The 13828-nt window shown below is 52.7% G+C and overlaps 1 protein-coding gene across 2 annotated transcripts in view; it reads right to left on the bottom strand.

The window, feature by feature from the left end:
* Window positions 1-3245: 3245 nt before the first annotated feature.
* The window catches only part of BNIP3 (BCL2 interacting protein 3), a 234505-nt gene continuing 223922 nt past the window's right edge, over window positions 3246-13828 (bottom strand). For both annotated transcript variants that reach the window (XM_057408663.1, XM_057408662.1), the window contains exons 2-7: window positions 11289-11332; window positions 8206-8389; window positions 7017-7101; window positions 4710-4816; window positions 4458-4607; window positions 3246-4155 (exon numbers count right to left, since the gene is read on the bottom strand). In XM_057408663.1, coding sequence (XP_057264646.1) covers window positions 4104-4155; window positions 4458-4607; window positions 4710-4816; window positions 7017-7101; window positions 8206-8389; window positions 11289-11325 — 615 coding nt within the window. In that variant the 5' untranslated portion in view covers window positions 11326-11332 and the 3' untranslated portion in view covers window positions 3246-4103. The remainder of the gene's footprint in view (window positions 4156-4457; window positions 4608-4709; window positions 4817-7016; window positions 7102-8205; window positions 8390-11288; window positions 11333-13828) is intronic.

Below are 13828 nucleotides of genomic sequence, written 5' to 3'. Positions count from 1 at the left end.
ATCTCAGATTCCAAGGTCAGAGTTCCCACAAAGCTGTTGTTCAGTTCAAATTGCACTGGTTTCCTTGTCAAGTGCTCCCTGTACCAAGTAGGAGACTCAGAGGTCGGTATAAAGATGTCCACAGCCTTAACGGAAAGTGACCAGGAGGGAAAACCAAACGTGGAACACTATTTCTTCTTTGAAGATAACAAATTGAGTTCATTGGCTGCATCTCAACGTTCACTAGAGCCAAACCTCATGTGCATTACGGTTTTTAACCTTTTTAGTCTTTGTCAGGAAGATAAGAGTTTATTTTAACTACTTGGCATAATATATTGTATTCCTGTTGCAGTTCCAGGCCCAAACCCGACCCCTCTCGTGGCTGTGCCCAGCACTGGGGCACGCTGTGGCTCTGACACCCCAATGGCAGGAGGCACCAAGGCCACGGGCGGGTGTTGCTGTGGCTGCTGGGATCCTGCTCTCCCCTCCTGTTCTTAAGCCTTAGGTACTTTTGTTTTCTCCAAAGAGGCCTAAAATGCATCAACCTTCTCCTCGCCCTCGGGCAGGCTGGGTGAGGGCTACTGCCGCCGTTGCAGCACGTGTTGGTAGCGTCGAGGAGGTAGAGATGACGCTGGGAACGTGCCTGCACAGCGGGAATGGATGTGAGACCACAGCTCCCTGGAGGCAACAGCTCCAGCGTGGTTTGTGCTCCGCTCCTTAAAACCAGGCTCTGCACACGCCACCGTGTCTCTGTGAAGGGCTGAGCGTCTGAAAGGGTCTGAATTAAAACCAACCTTGCTCTGTACTTTGGTTGTGACACCACTGGAGGCTCCTGGGCCTGGGGGTGACTGATGTGTTCCAGGTGAGCCTGTTCCTGCCGTGCTGGCGGAGCCGTGCTGGGGCTGTACAAAATGTTCAGTTCTTTTGACCAAAAAGTTTAATAAATTTTAACTGTTTACCTGGCCTTGCTCTGTGTGTTCAGCCTGAGGGGACAGTGAGGAACTGCTGCCCTGGGAGGGTGCTGAGGCACTGGCACAGGGTGCCCAGAGAAGCTGTGGCTGCCCCATCCCTGGCAGTGTTCAAGGCCAGGTTGGACACAGGGGCTTGGAGCAAGCTGCTCTAGTGGAAGGGGTCCCTGCCTGTGGCAGGGGTTGGAGCTGGAGGAGCTTTAAGGTCCCTTCTACCCCAAGCCAGGCTGGGATCCTGTGTGTACAACTTTTCCTGCTGTTTGTGAGTGGATTTGGCAGAAGACCTATCCCAAGGTTGGTTGTTCTGCCAGCGCAAAGGGGGGTTAAGTGCTCTCTGTCTTGGAGCCCTGTCTATCCATGTGCAGCAGTTCTGTTAGTGCTGTCTGTGTCTGATCTATTTGTTCAGCAAATTAAGTGGAATATGAGTATAATGAAAAGGAAATGATGAAATCTTCTGTTACATGATTTCCTTGTGCCACTTCCAATTAAATAGTTCTTGTCAATTCATGACATTTTTAGCAGTTCTTTTTCTCTAAGGCCAGATTTTATTGTAAACTGATAACGTTATTGTTTTTTTCAGGTATTTGCCCCAAACAGCCCTTGAGCTCAAGGCTGGTTCAGGAGCATTGGACTGCTCACATGTGCAGTGCCCTCAGTGGTGACTCTCAGGAGAGGGATGGTCTTGCGGGGTGATGGGGGGATTCTGGCACTTGGACACACGGAGTAAGAGGGGAGGATCCATCACCCTGTGGCTGTTCCCGAGGGTGAGGTAAGGCCAGGCCTGGGCTGGTGCTGAAGTGACGGGGACCCTGGTGGTTTGTTGGTGATGAATCCATAGTGCCACATGGGCTGTGGCTTGAGTTGGGTATCTGGGGGGGGGTGTCTGTAAACCTGGTGGAGACTTGGCTTCTGCTCCACTTCTACTTTCAGCACTCGGTCCCAGCTGCCGGTGGGATGCTCACCAGGGTCTGTCTGGGTGCTCAGTCCTGCCCTGGTCTCTGCCTCTGTTTGAGAGGAGTAAGAACAGAGAAGGAACCGAGGTGCTTCCTCCGGTCACAGCAGAAGCGTCACAGTGAGTATTCCCTCGGTGGGAGTCTGAGATGCCTTTAACAATGTCTGTGGTGGTTTCTGTTTAAACACCAGTGATGGACTGAGAGCCCAGGGACGGTCCAGCGCAGCTCCTCTGGCAGTGGACACAAGGACCCCACACACAGGGACAACAGTGAGGCCCTTGGACCAGTGAACCAGAGCCCAGCCCTCCACCTGCTGTAACCACAGGGACAGGGGTGAGCTGTGGGGTACATTGTTAGGCTTGTAGCAGTATTCATAAAGAATCTTCTATGTTCATTTGGATGCAGTGGTATAAAAACCCCACCAATCTGAGTTCAAAGGGGGGGAAGCAGTTGATAGAATTGTAATTCTGATACCAACATTTTCAATGGCATTTTGGTGAAACTGAGGTTCAGCTCCAGCTGTAGTCAGATTGAAGTGTGTCCAATTCCAAACCTAAACCTGGAGAGGGGCTTTGGACAAGGGCCTGTAGGGCCAGGCCAAGGGGAATGGCTTTAACCTGCCCGAGGGGAGACTGAGATGAGCTCTTAGGCAGAAGCTCTTCCCTGTGAGGGTGCTGAGGCGCTGGCACAGGGTGCCCAGAGAAGCTGTGGCTGCCCCATCCCTGGCAGTGTTCAAGGCCAGGTTGGACACAGGGGCTTGGAGCAAGCTGCTCTAGTGGAAGGGGTCCCTGCCCGTGGCAGGGGTTGGAGCTGGAGGAGCTTTGAGGTCCCTTCCAACACAAACCATTTGTGATTTGATGACTTCACATGTGGGAGCTATCCTTCAGGAATGAAGACAATTCTATAAAACCATTTCATTGCACAAAGAGTAAAGAAACCCCAAACAGATCGTGCCCCTGCTGTAAAAGGTGCACCCATGAGAAAAGATCCCATGAGAAAAGATTCACTCCCCCTGCATGTAGCACCCACAGCAGTAGGATGTGGACTCATGGTGCAGCACAGAAGGAGTCAGTTCTGAATAAGGACAAAAATCAGAGTAGAAAGCAAAATGATTGTGAACGGATGCCTGGAGTAGAGCACACAGCTGTGAGTTCAGTGAGTTTCAGTTCACTGAGTGACTTCTGCACCCAACTCAGCCATGTTCAAGAAGGAGCAGTGAAGCTGTTATCCGAAGAAACTTCTTGGTTGTCAGTCCCAGCAGTAACCAGTGAGAGACTCTTGTCTGCAAAGAGCCCCATGAGCCACCTCCAACAATCACCAGAGAAAAAGGAATGCCAGACCCGAGTCCACAAGGAACCTTTTTATTTAAATATATAAAACATGGTATTTGGCAAACATTCATCTTCTCATTAAATAAGGTAAAATCACTGGGAGGCATTCCATCAGTAAAAACAATGAGCAAGCGACCCTCGGAAATCTATACAAGGCTGGGGCAGTATCAGCTGCTAATTCAGTATTTTACAGATGAAAAGGCTGCAAAGCGATGGCCTGTGAGCAGATACAACAGAAGAACTTCAAGCAGTTGGCGAGTTAGATCAGTGCCTTTGCAAAGCAGCTACTTATTATAGGCACCGGGGTCCACATTGTAACTCGGGCTGTTGTGCACCCCGCTCAACAGTAAAAACCGGTGGAGCTTTACTCTGAGGTGCAGTGCTCCCAGCTGACAGTGTCCCCCCGCTGCTCATACCCCAGAGTGAAAGAGCCCACCGCAATCTGCCTTGAGTGAGGCTCAAGCTTCCCCACACCCCTGTGGCACGAGGCCACGCACCATGCGGGGCTCATCCCTTAGCGTCGTGATGGCAGCAGCAGTGACCAATACTCACCTCTACAAAGCACAAAAGCAGCCACGGGATGAACACTCAATCACTACGGCTACACTGGAGCAGGGCTGGCTTTAAACATGGAGTTGTTCTGATTTGCAAAGATACTTCACTACAAAGCAATACAACGGATGTGAACGCATCGGAACATGCTCTGGGAATAGCTGCAGGAGAGGTCGGTGCCGATGTCCCTGTTCCCCTTACTAAACTGGGAGCACAGCAGGATGGGTGTACGTGGGTCATGGAGTCACGGCTCGCTCCACATTCCTGCCTTTCCCTCCTGTATTCCCAGGCTCTGCTCCGAAACCAGGCCTGAGGTGCCTCTAAAACGTGCTGCTGGAAGCTGTGGTCGTCAGGCGCCGCCCGATGTACACCCTGAGGAGGGAGAGCACATGGTCAGTGAGTGCTGTGCTGCAAGAGGCACATGCAGCACGTGAGGAGCACTCTTCTTCCATCAGGATAGGAGTCCTGCCATTCCCAGCAGGAGCAGCAGCCATAATCAAGTGGGCAAATCAAGTGACTGCTCCAGGACTCTGTTTCCAGTCACCGGTGACTCTGTGCCCACCCCTGGCTTATTCTATGGAAAAGTGTTTATTCCTCATCTTTAGGCAGAGGGAATCAGGGGTCAGAACTGGGCCTTGGGGAAAAAACAGGTCAAAATATAATGTAGCACTGACCCCAGGCCAATGGCGAGCAAGTGGGAAAGCAGCAGAGATGGGAGGAAAACCTTCAGGAATTCTGCTGAGAATATCCCCCCTTTCTTCATCACACTGGTGTTCCTCATGCTCAGGGTGGCCGTGCGCCTGGGGTGCTTGAAAAGGAACTCCCTGGTTAGAGGAAGGAAACAGTGACAGCATTAAGGGATGTGTGTCTAGACCAGTGGAAGGAAAAGCTGCATCTAAGCTGACCCAGAGGCACAGAACACTCACTTTGGGGGGATGTTCTCTGGCCTGCTGGACCAATCCCAAATCCAGTCCGCATTCTTCTTCAGGAGCCTTTCCACTTCCCTTCTCCTTTCAAGGAAATCTTCTTCAGACTAGAACAAAGAACCATTGTCAAACAACTCAGAACTGTGAAAGGTGGGATGCTGTTACTGCAAAACAAAGGTCTTGTTCTGCCTCTACGGCCACATGCCACACTGGCTCTGGAGCTCACTCCTCCCATCTCTGCCCACTGGGGACTCTATCACTTCTATGGAAGTGTTCAGATCCACAGGGGAGACGAGGGAGATCTCTCTTTAGAGCAGGATCAGAGAACCCGGGAATGGTTTGGAAAGGACATTAAAGCTCCTCCAGTCCCAACCCCTGCCACGGGCAGGGACACCTTCCACTAGAGCAGCTTGCTCCAAGCCCCATCCAGCCTGGTCTTGAACAGGGCCAGTGTTTAAGGATGTGAATGGAAAATATCCCATAGCCTTATCTGCTTAGCAAAGACTGCCCTGGAAATAAAACGTCAGAGCCCTGCATTTAATCCTTCCATGCAGGACCTGAAAGTGCCCTCAGCGCACACATCTGACTGGCACTTGGCACGAGCAGCTTAGTGCCTGCATGCAGAACTGGATGGATGTCACTGATCTGACAGCCCTGGATCAGGCTCAAGTGAAACCAGTCCCAGTATGGGGCCAGCACGGAGCACGCAGCAGTGAGGTGAGCCCGGGTCCCTCTGCAGAACCCCCTCAAACAGCAGGGACTTTGTTTTCAAGTGAATCACAGCATAAACACTGAGTAAGAACACAGTTTCTTGTTTAATACATGGGCATTCAATGGAGCCAAGGCTTGAGGTAAAAATAGTGTCTGACCGCAGCATCTGAATAGCTGTGTCTGCACTCAGACCCCCTGGAGATGGAAATGGGACAGTGCAGGCAACTGCAGCTCTGAGGGGTTTTGAGCTTTCCCCTATTGGTCCTCAAAGTCTAGGTAATGATCATGAGACACATGAAGGGGTTTCTGGAAGCACAAAATTACTGTTTTCCAGTCCTGTGCTTTGCTAACCTCAAGGCTGTAATTCCTTCAGCTCGATCCCTGGAGGAGGTGGGGAGGTGATGGGGACTTTCACATCAAGGAAGAGGCAACAGGACCAAGCAGTTTGTGTCACTTTGAGACCCGATCACGTGTATGTGCTCCTGATGCAACTGTGACCCTCCATGGAGCTGGAGCCCCACAAGGCTACTGACAGTGAACTTGCTTTAAAAACAACTGGGCAGGAAAAGATAACCCATAAACTAACACAGAGCACCAAGGCCATCACAGAGAGCTCAAGATGACAACACACAGTGTCCACTTATCTACAGATGACTCGAGCAACGGAAAAACAGAGGTGAGGGAAGAAGTCTTTGCTTGTTTAAACTTGGATGTGAGGGTCCTGACAGCACTGCCCACTGGAGCACAAGGCTCCCAGTGCTGGTAACATTTGCAAGGTTATCACACGCTGCTATTTCTTTCCATGCAGAGCCTCCAAGTGAAATACAATCCTGATTCCCAGTTGCTGACTGGTAACCCTGTGGGAATCAGTCACAGGCATGGAATATACTTCAGTTTAACAAGAAAATACCATCTCTGTACATAACAGTGCAGGGAGAGACTTACATAAGATAGTACTGCAGGTCTTTGGAAGAGCAGAGACATTTGCTCACTTTTAATACTTCACTCCCCAAAATGTTTTGTGAGTTTTGTCCTATTAGAGCCGATAAATGACAGTGAAAATGTAGGATTTTAGGCTGTCATCATACAATAAGTTATGGATTGCTAAACCAGGCTTAACATACAGCATCCTCTTTCCCTACTCCTCTCAAAGATATTTACTGCTTTTCTTTGCAAGCATGTAAATGAAATTAGAAGGAACAGAGGGGAAAGAGGAAGCTTCTGAAGCTCTGATGGTCACTATAGAACAATGCCTGCATCTACCCTAGTGATGTGTTTCCTACACATCTCAATGCAAACCTCAGTTGTCTCCCATCTGTTGGACTCACATCACAACCCACCCAGCGAGCAGAGCAGAGTAACCTCTGCTCCACTATAGCTGAGAGCACTTAAATCCTTCTGGAAAATCCCAGTTACAGGTAAAAACATAACCCATGGAAGTCAGATACAAACACACAAGGCCTGATTCTGCAAAGATTACTCTAAGTTACAACATTATTTAAACTCTACATTAGCAGCTTCAACTCTTATTGCCTAATGCTGGGTTTCAAACAAGAGTAAGGAATCCTGTCTCCCAGAGCAGGATGAGGTTTTTACCTGAAAGCTGTTCTTTTCTCCACTGCTGTGACTCTCTATTTCCAAAGCTCTGTGACTGTCCTGAGGTGTCTGGGAACGAGGAGGGCTTCAGAAAGGGAAGCACAAGGAAGAAACATCATTAATTTTTGATGACAGTTTATGGTATGCACTGCAAGCTCATCAATGGAGCTCACCTGCACCCAAAGAGCTACAGAGCCCTGACCAGAACCTGAGAGACTAATCAATCAGCAGGGGATATAGTCCAGCCACTGTATGCAATTCATCTCTGATTCTCTAGCACTCTGCCAGGAAGCTTCTGCACAGAGCTGTTCTCAGCAGGACAGAGATGCCCAAAGGCTGGAGGATTTGACTTGGGTTACTTACTAATAACAACAGACAGCAAGTGACAAAGCAAATTGGGTTTGGTTTGAATTCAGCTGTCCAGGTAAGAGTAGGCAGTTGTGCATCCCACTGTCTATTCTGAGACCTGTAGCTCCCTCCCCTCCCTTCTTTTATTTAAACCAACTTTAGGGTGAAGACTTCACAGCCACCAAAATCCAATACATGAATGTGTAACACTGACTGACGTCTTGCACCAGATGTAAGCTGGTTTGTTGTGTTGTACTCATGTTTTGTATCTATATTGTAAACTGTATCTAGGTTACAACTCCTCAGCAAGTACATAGGAACTATTAGCTGATGTACCTCATTACAAAACACAAGCTGCTCTTTACCCTTGCTCTTACAGTCCTGCTCCGGGCAGCAGTGTGAGCAGCACTCTGTGCTCTTAAGGACAGCTCTGACCCTTTAGCACAGCAGCCTCCAACTGCTCTGAGTATTTAATTTACTGGAACACGGCTGCTGCTTGTACATTAGCAGTACACCCATTGCTCAGCTGCTGGACACCTTTCTGGGGGTACAGCAATACCCCAAGGGGGCATCTTTGTGAGCTGTGAGAAGTCCGAGTCCTCTCCCCTGTAACTTCCCTCTGGTTTCAGGACAGGCTCTAACACAAGCGCTGCTCTAGTACTTAAATACCAATCTTTTCAATGCAAAGTTTTCCTACTTCTCCCCCTTTGCACTTGTGTATAGGCATGTGCACATGGAAATACACACGTGTACGTAAGCATTTCTGTCTACCTCTTGTGCATAAAAATGGCTCTGTGTAGTAGCGACCTTTGCTTTGCTTACAACAGAGCACTTTGGTTACCTGTCACAGTGCGAGCTTTCTCTTGAGCTGCTTCTTCCAGATTCGTGTTGAGCATCAAGGAGTATTTTCTCCATGTCACCGTTGTGAATGGAAATAGAGGCTGGCACTTGCTCCTGGCTCCCCGCACTGACACTGCTCCCATTGCCGTTGCCGTTGCTGCTGAAGTGCAGTTCCACCCAGGAACCTGTTTGGCACAGTTGAAAACAGATCAAACAAGTCCTTATGTATAGGAGACATGTAAACCGTGCTGCTGAGCCTCCCCAGCGCGCTGCTGCAGCACAGCCTGCACAAGTACTAACGCTGACACCTCTGCTAATGAACATGCTGGAATGCCAAAGGGCACAGGGGCTTTTATCAGGGCGCTTGAAACCCCCACAGGGCTGAAGAGCTGGTGAGCACACCCGGTGTCCTGCTGCTGCTGAGGAGCCTCTGGTTGGAGATACGTTTAATTCTTATTGTTCACCAAAGGTGGCAGCCAAACAAAATAATCTCAAGGACTTTCTGCCCAGAGCTTATTTGTTCGTTTACTGAGCATATCTGAGGCCCCAGTAGCCAGCAGCCCTGCTTTGTTTAGCTTTTGCAGAAAGCATTTTCAGTGTCACTGTTAAGCAACAGAGGATATGTGGCAACGACCAGATCATGTGTTTGCTCCTCATAGTATATTTACCACAGACAGGCGGTCACATGCTGCGTGCTGAACAACAACTCCCTCCTGGGCTGGCAGCACCCAAGGCACCGCAGGACCTGCAGCTGTTGCCTCAGTTATACAGCAGCTCAAGGCTCACCTAATCTCTGAATTACACAGATGACGGTGCAGGTCACCTCTGGAACATGTTTGTGTGTGTAAACAGCAGCAGACAGAGGTATTGTGCCCATCCCAGAACAGTTTCCAGGCAATACAGCAGTGAGTACAGGAGGGAGGGCAGGTGAAAGTCCTGCTTTCAGGTGAGCGCAGCAGAAAGCATGTGTGAGGCATGAGCAGGGAAAGGGAGAGACAGATCACGGTGTTTCTAAGGAAGAGAGGCTGGGGCAGAGCCTGGGAGGTCTACAAAGACAACAGCAGGAGCAGTAACAGAGCGGTTTTTAAGGTATGCACAGAGGAGAAGCCAGTGCAGAGCCCTAGTGTGAAACAAACGCCAAATGATGATGCTCCTTCTATGAAGAGCCTGAAGATCCACTATTCTGCGATTCATAAATGAAATGAAAACAGCAAAATGCCCAGCTGCTCCATCTGTGTTAGAGGAGAGATACTGGTGTTATTAAAAAGCCAGGTGACCCCAAAGTCCCTTGGATGGAAACGTGCTGGTCACCCAGCTCTGAAGGGTGGATAGCCTCTGTTACTGAACGACTGCTTTGCTGGTTTGGTTGGTTTGGTTTGTGTTTTCCCCTCCCTGTGACTGTGTGGTATGTGCCTGGGTATGTGTTTATACCCACACAAACTCTTTCCTGCCCTTTCCCCCCAAATTTATGAAAGCGAAAGCTGTTTCCAAGGAATGAGCACAACCACTGCAGTTTAACTGAAGGCAGCGTCCACCCGGAGCTTCGGCTACGCTGTGAGTACCAGCGTGCTCCCACTCCACCTCTTCCCCACTCCTCAGCACGTCCCACCTCAGCTTCTACCCTCTGCTTATGAGGGCAGAGCACTCAGTGCTGGGGGACGGCTCTCAACTGCCTCCGTGTGTGGCCAGAAGCTATTTTCTCCCGTAAAGACGTGTGACATCCGAGGCACGCTCGGGTTTCAACGGGCATCAACACAACTGCTCCACACAACAAACCCCACCTATGGAAACCGCGGGGGATAGAGCGCAGGGAGCACCCAACAAAGCACGGGGGAGGTTAACTGTAACCGGGATCGCACTGTATCACGCAGTCACGGAGTGGTTTGGGTTCGAGGGACCTTGAAGATCATCCAGTTCCAACCCCCTGCCATGTGGATGTGCTTTACCCATGTCCTTTCCTTTCTTTTAGACGCTTCAGAGAGTGAGGCTGTGCTGGCACACAAGACTGTGCTGGTTTATTATCAGTTACAGATAAAAGAGCCCGTATCTTTATGGAGTTGGAAATATAAACAGATAAAGCACATGTAACGTGGCAGTGCAAACTGAACAGACTGAGCGGTGGGGAAGGGTTCTGAAAGGAGCAATCTTATGACATTCCAGCCCCAGACACATGTGGGGGGACAGATTAGCACTAAAGTACCAAGTCAGCTTTAAAGTACTCGATCAGCTCTGGACCGCTTCATTTCTTAAGATACAGCTTTCAAAACTGCAAACAAAAAGGCAAAATTCCACCAAAAGCCAAGAATGTCTCCTCAAACTGCTGAGGCCACCTGTGTAAATCACACGGTTTCATCGAAGCCCAGCCTGGTTTGTGCTGGAAGGGACCTCAAAGCTCCTCCAGCTCCAACCCCTGCCACGGGCAGGGACCCCTTCCACTAGAGCAGCTTGCTCCAAGCCCCTGTGTCCAACCTGGCCTTGAACACTGCCAGGGATGGGGCAGCCACAGCTTCTCTGGGCACCCTGTGCCAGCGCCTCAGCACCCTCCCAGGGAAGAGCTTCTGCCTAAGAGCTCATCTCAACCTTGAACACAGCTGGCTCAGATCCTTCACCTGACAGCTAAACCTGCTCCAGGCTCTCTCTACACTCAGGTGAGTGCCGCTGACCCCGCTGTCCCCTCAAAGGCACATCCCACGGGGACACGGACGGTTTCTCTCGGCGAGGAGGGGGTGACACTCACCACAGCGCACGGACCTCGCCGGCAGCGATGTGCATCCAGGCACGCTCCAGCCCCGCTGCACAACCGAGGCACCGCAGCGCTGAAACCCGAGCTCCCTCCGCCAGCCCTGCGCGCGCTGTACCGGGCCGGGTCCGCCGGGACCCGCCGCCGAGCCCCTCCGCTGCCGCCGGCCGCTGCACTGAGGCCTCCCCGCGCACAGCGGCGGGCGGGGACCGGGGCCGCCCGTCCCCAGGCCCATGCAGGCAGCGGCACCGCCCGTGCCTCGGGCAGGCCCCACCGCCCACCTCAGCGCCGGCGGGCACCGGCGGCCCCAGCCCCGGCTCCCCCCCGCCGGCCCCGGCCCTTACCCTGCAGGTTCTCCTCCTGCGGGCTCAGCCGCGACATGGCGCGGCCACAGCAGGACGCGCACTGAGCGCTGCGCCCGCCGCTCTGCCCACAGCGCCTTGACGTCACCGGCGCCCCGCCGCTGCCATTGGCCAGCGCGGCGGGGCGGGGCCTCGGCCGCAGCCCGGGCGGAGCCGCGGGACGGGGACGGGGATGGATGGGGATGGGGATGGGTATCGGGGCTGGGACCGGTAGGGTCGGGCCGGGCCGGGCAGGCGGTGACCGCAGAGCTCGTTCCCGCCGTGACCCCACACCCGCCCCGTGAGCGGCCCCGTGCTGCCCGAGCCTGCGTGCGGGCCCTGTGCCCCTGGTGTGGTGCTCGGCCCCGGCCCCGGCCCGGGTCTCACACGGGGCACCGCGCAGGGAAGGCTCGTGCCGCGCTCTGCAAGCACGCACCGCCGGACTGAGGGAGTTCATGAACCCAAGTCATTACAAGTGCAGTTTACTCGGCCAGGGGCCACGTAAAGGGTTGTTTACTCAGGGACAGCAGGCAGCTGCTTTGTCCAGACTGAGCCTGTGTTCACTGGTGTAGGAGAGCTTCTCATAGCACACAGTCGTGGAGCCCAAGTAACATCGTGTATCATTGAATCCCGGCCTGGTTTGGGTTGAAGGGACCTCAAAGCTCCTCCAGCTCCAACCCCTGCCACGGGCAGGGACCCCTTCCACTAGAGCAGCTTGCTCCAAGCCCCTGTGTCCAACCTGGTCTTGAGCACTGCCAGGGATGGGGCAGCCACAGCTTCTCTGGGCACCCTGTGTCAGTGCCTCAGCACCCTCACAGGGAACAAGTTCCTTAGATCCAACTTGAACTTCCCCGGTTTAAACCTGTTACCCCTTGTCCTGTCACTACGGTCCCTAATGAAGAGTCCCTCCCCAGCATCCCTATAGGTCCCCTTCAGATACTGGAAGCTGCTCTGAGGTCTCCACGCAGCTTCTCTTCTCCAGGCTGAACAGCCCCAACTTTCTCAGCCTGTCTTCATACAGGAGGTGCTCCAGTCCCTGATCATCCTCGTGGCCTCCTCTGGACTTGTTCCAACAGTTCCATGTCCTTTTTATGTTGAGGACACCAGAACTGCGCACAATGCTCCAGGTGAGGTCTCACAAGAGCAGAGCAGAGGGGCAGGATCACCTCCTTCGCCCTGCTGCTCACGCTCCTTTGGATGCAGCCCAGGATACGGTTGGTTTCTGCGCACACTGAAGCCGCTCATGTTCAGTTTCTCATCCACCGACACGTTCCTAGCTCCATGTCTGGCCCCATGTGCCGGGCCCGGGGGCTGCGCACAGCCGCGGCTCCGGAAGCGGAGCCTGCCCCACTTTGGTGCTCGTCCCGCGGCTCTCTGCTGCCCTCTGCTGTGCAGCAGTCCCGCTACGCGCGGACACCCAGGGCGCCCCAAAGCAGGACGAGCGCGTCCAGCACCCCAGGGATGGGGTGGTCTCCTCCTCGGGTGCTCAGGAACAGAAAGCTCAGCGCTGCATTGACACTCCCGCGGGTGGACGGGCTCAGGAGGGACTGTGACCTGCTGATGCCATCACCTTTTCGGTCTTGCCCACAAAACCCCCAATCATCGACATGGAGATTTACAGCACTGGACACCCCCAATCCACAGGCCTGAAGAGCAAGTTGCTCCACTCTGGGACCCGGCAGTAGCTCCACCAAACTCCCCAGGGCAGAACTGTGCCGTGACCGTGTCTCCTGGTAGCACAAAACCCCTGCAAGTATTTTATGTTCTGGTGCTGTGCGAACCCTGAGCATACCCTATGTGTATTCACTATGGGCTGCTGCCTGCTTCAGCAGCACAAGGGGAACGTTGTTTCCAAACTGATTTCCTCTGTTCTGGGTTCCTGGCAGCACCAGGATATAAGAGGATTCTGGGAAGACACCAAGCTCTGTTAGGGTTTCCTGATGAAGTCCAGGGAAGCAGAGAGGAGTGACCCATATTTTCACCTCTGCAGGATGCACTTCATGATAAGGCACCTGTGTGGGAAGGTAAGAAAGACAAAATATTGTCATTTCAGGCCCACTGTGGTGGGCATATCAAGCTGATTTCCAGTGTTTGAGGCTGCCTACAGGTCCTTAGGTCATTCAGTTGCCCTTCTGTGCTGGGAGAAGCAAAGGCAGACGTGTAAGAGGGAACCCGGAGCAACGTTAACCTGCTGCTGCTAACCCAGACGGGCTGTTCAGGGACTCCAGCAATGGTCTGCAATGAGGAGGTGCAGTTTGGGGGCCAACTCTTTTAAAGCAGGGACTTTGCTCATACCGATACCTGGCAGTGCTCCCTTACCCTAAGTGCCACAGCGAAGGGTGCTGGGCGGGGAGGCATGGCTGGGTGCTCACCAGCACAGCCCCAGAGGCTGTGAGTCACACTGGGCTTGTTTCGACCTCAAATCACTTTCTCCACCACCTAGGAGGGGAAACTGCGTTGTTTAGGAGCACAGGAACAGCTTTGGTACATGGGGCAAACTTTGTTTCCCAGCAAGGAAACACCAGGGAAGGGCACGATGTTAA

This window comes from Pezoporus wallicus, unplaced genomic scaffold (assembly GCF_028554395.1).
Source record: "Pezoporus wallicus isolate ANWC-B61680 ecotype Strahan unplaced genomic scaffold, APGP_CSIRO_Pwel_v1 contig_13954, whole genome shotgun sequence".
NCBI classification, from domain to species: domain Eukaryota; kingdom Metazoa; phylum Chordata; class Aves; order Psittaciformes; family Psittacidae; genus Pezoporus; species Pezoporus wallicus.
The sequence above is the reverse complement of the archived record's forward strand: the minus strand, read 5'-3'. Positions and strand labels throughout refer to the sequence as shown.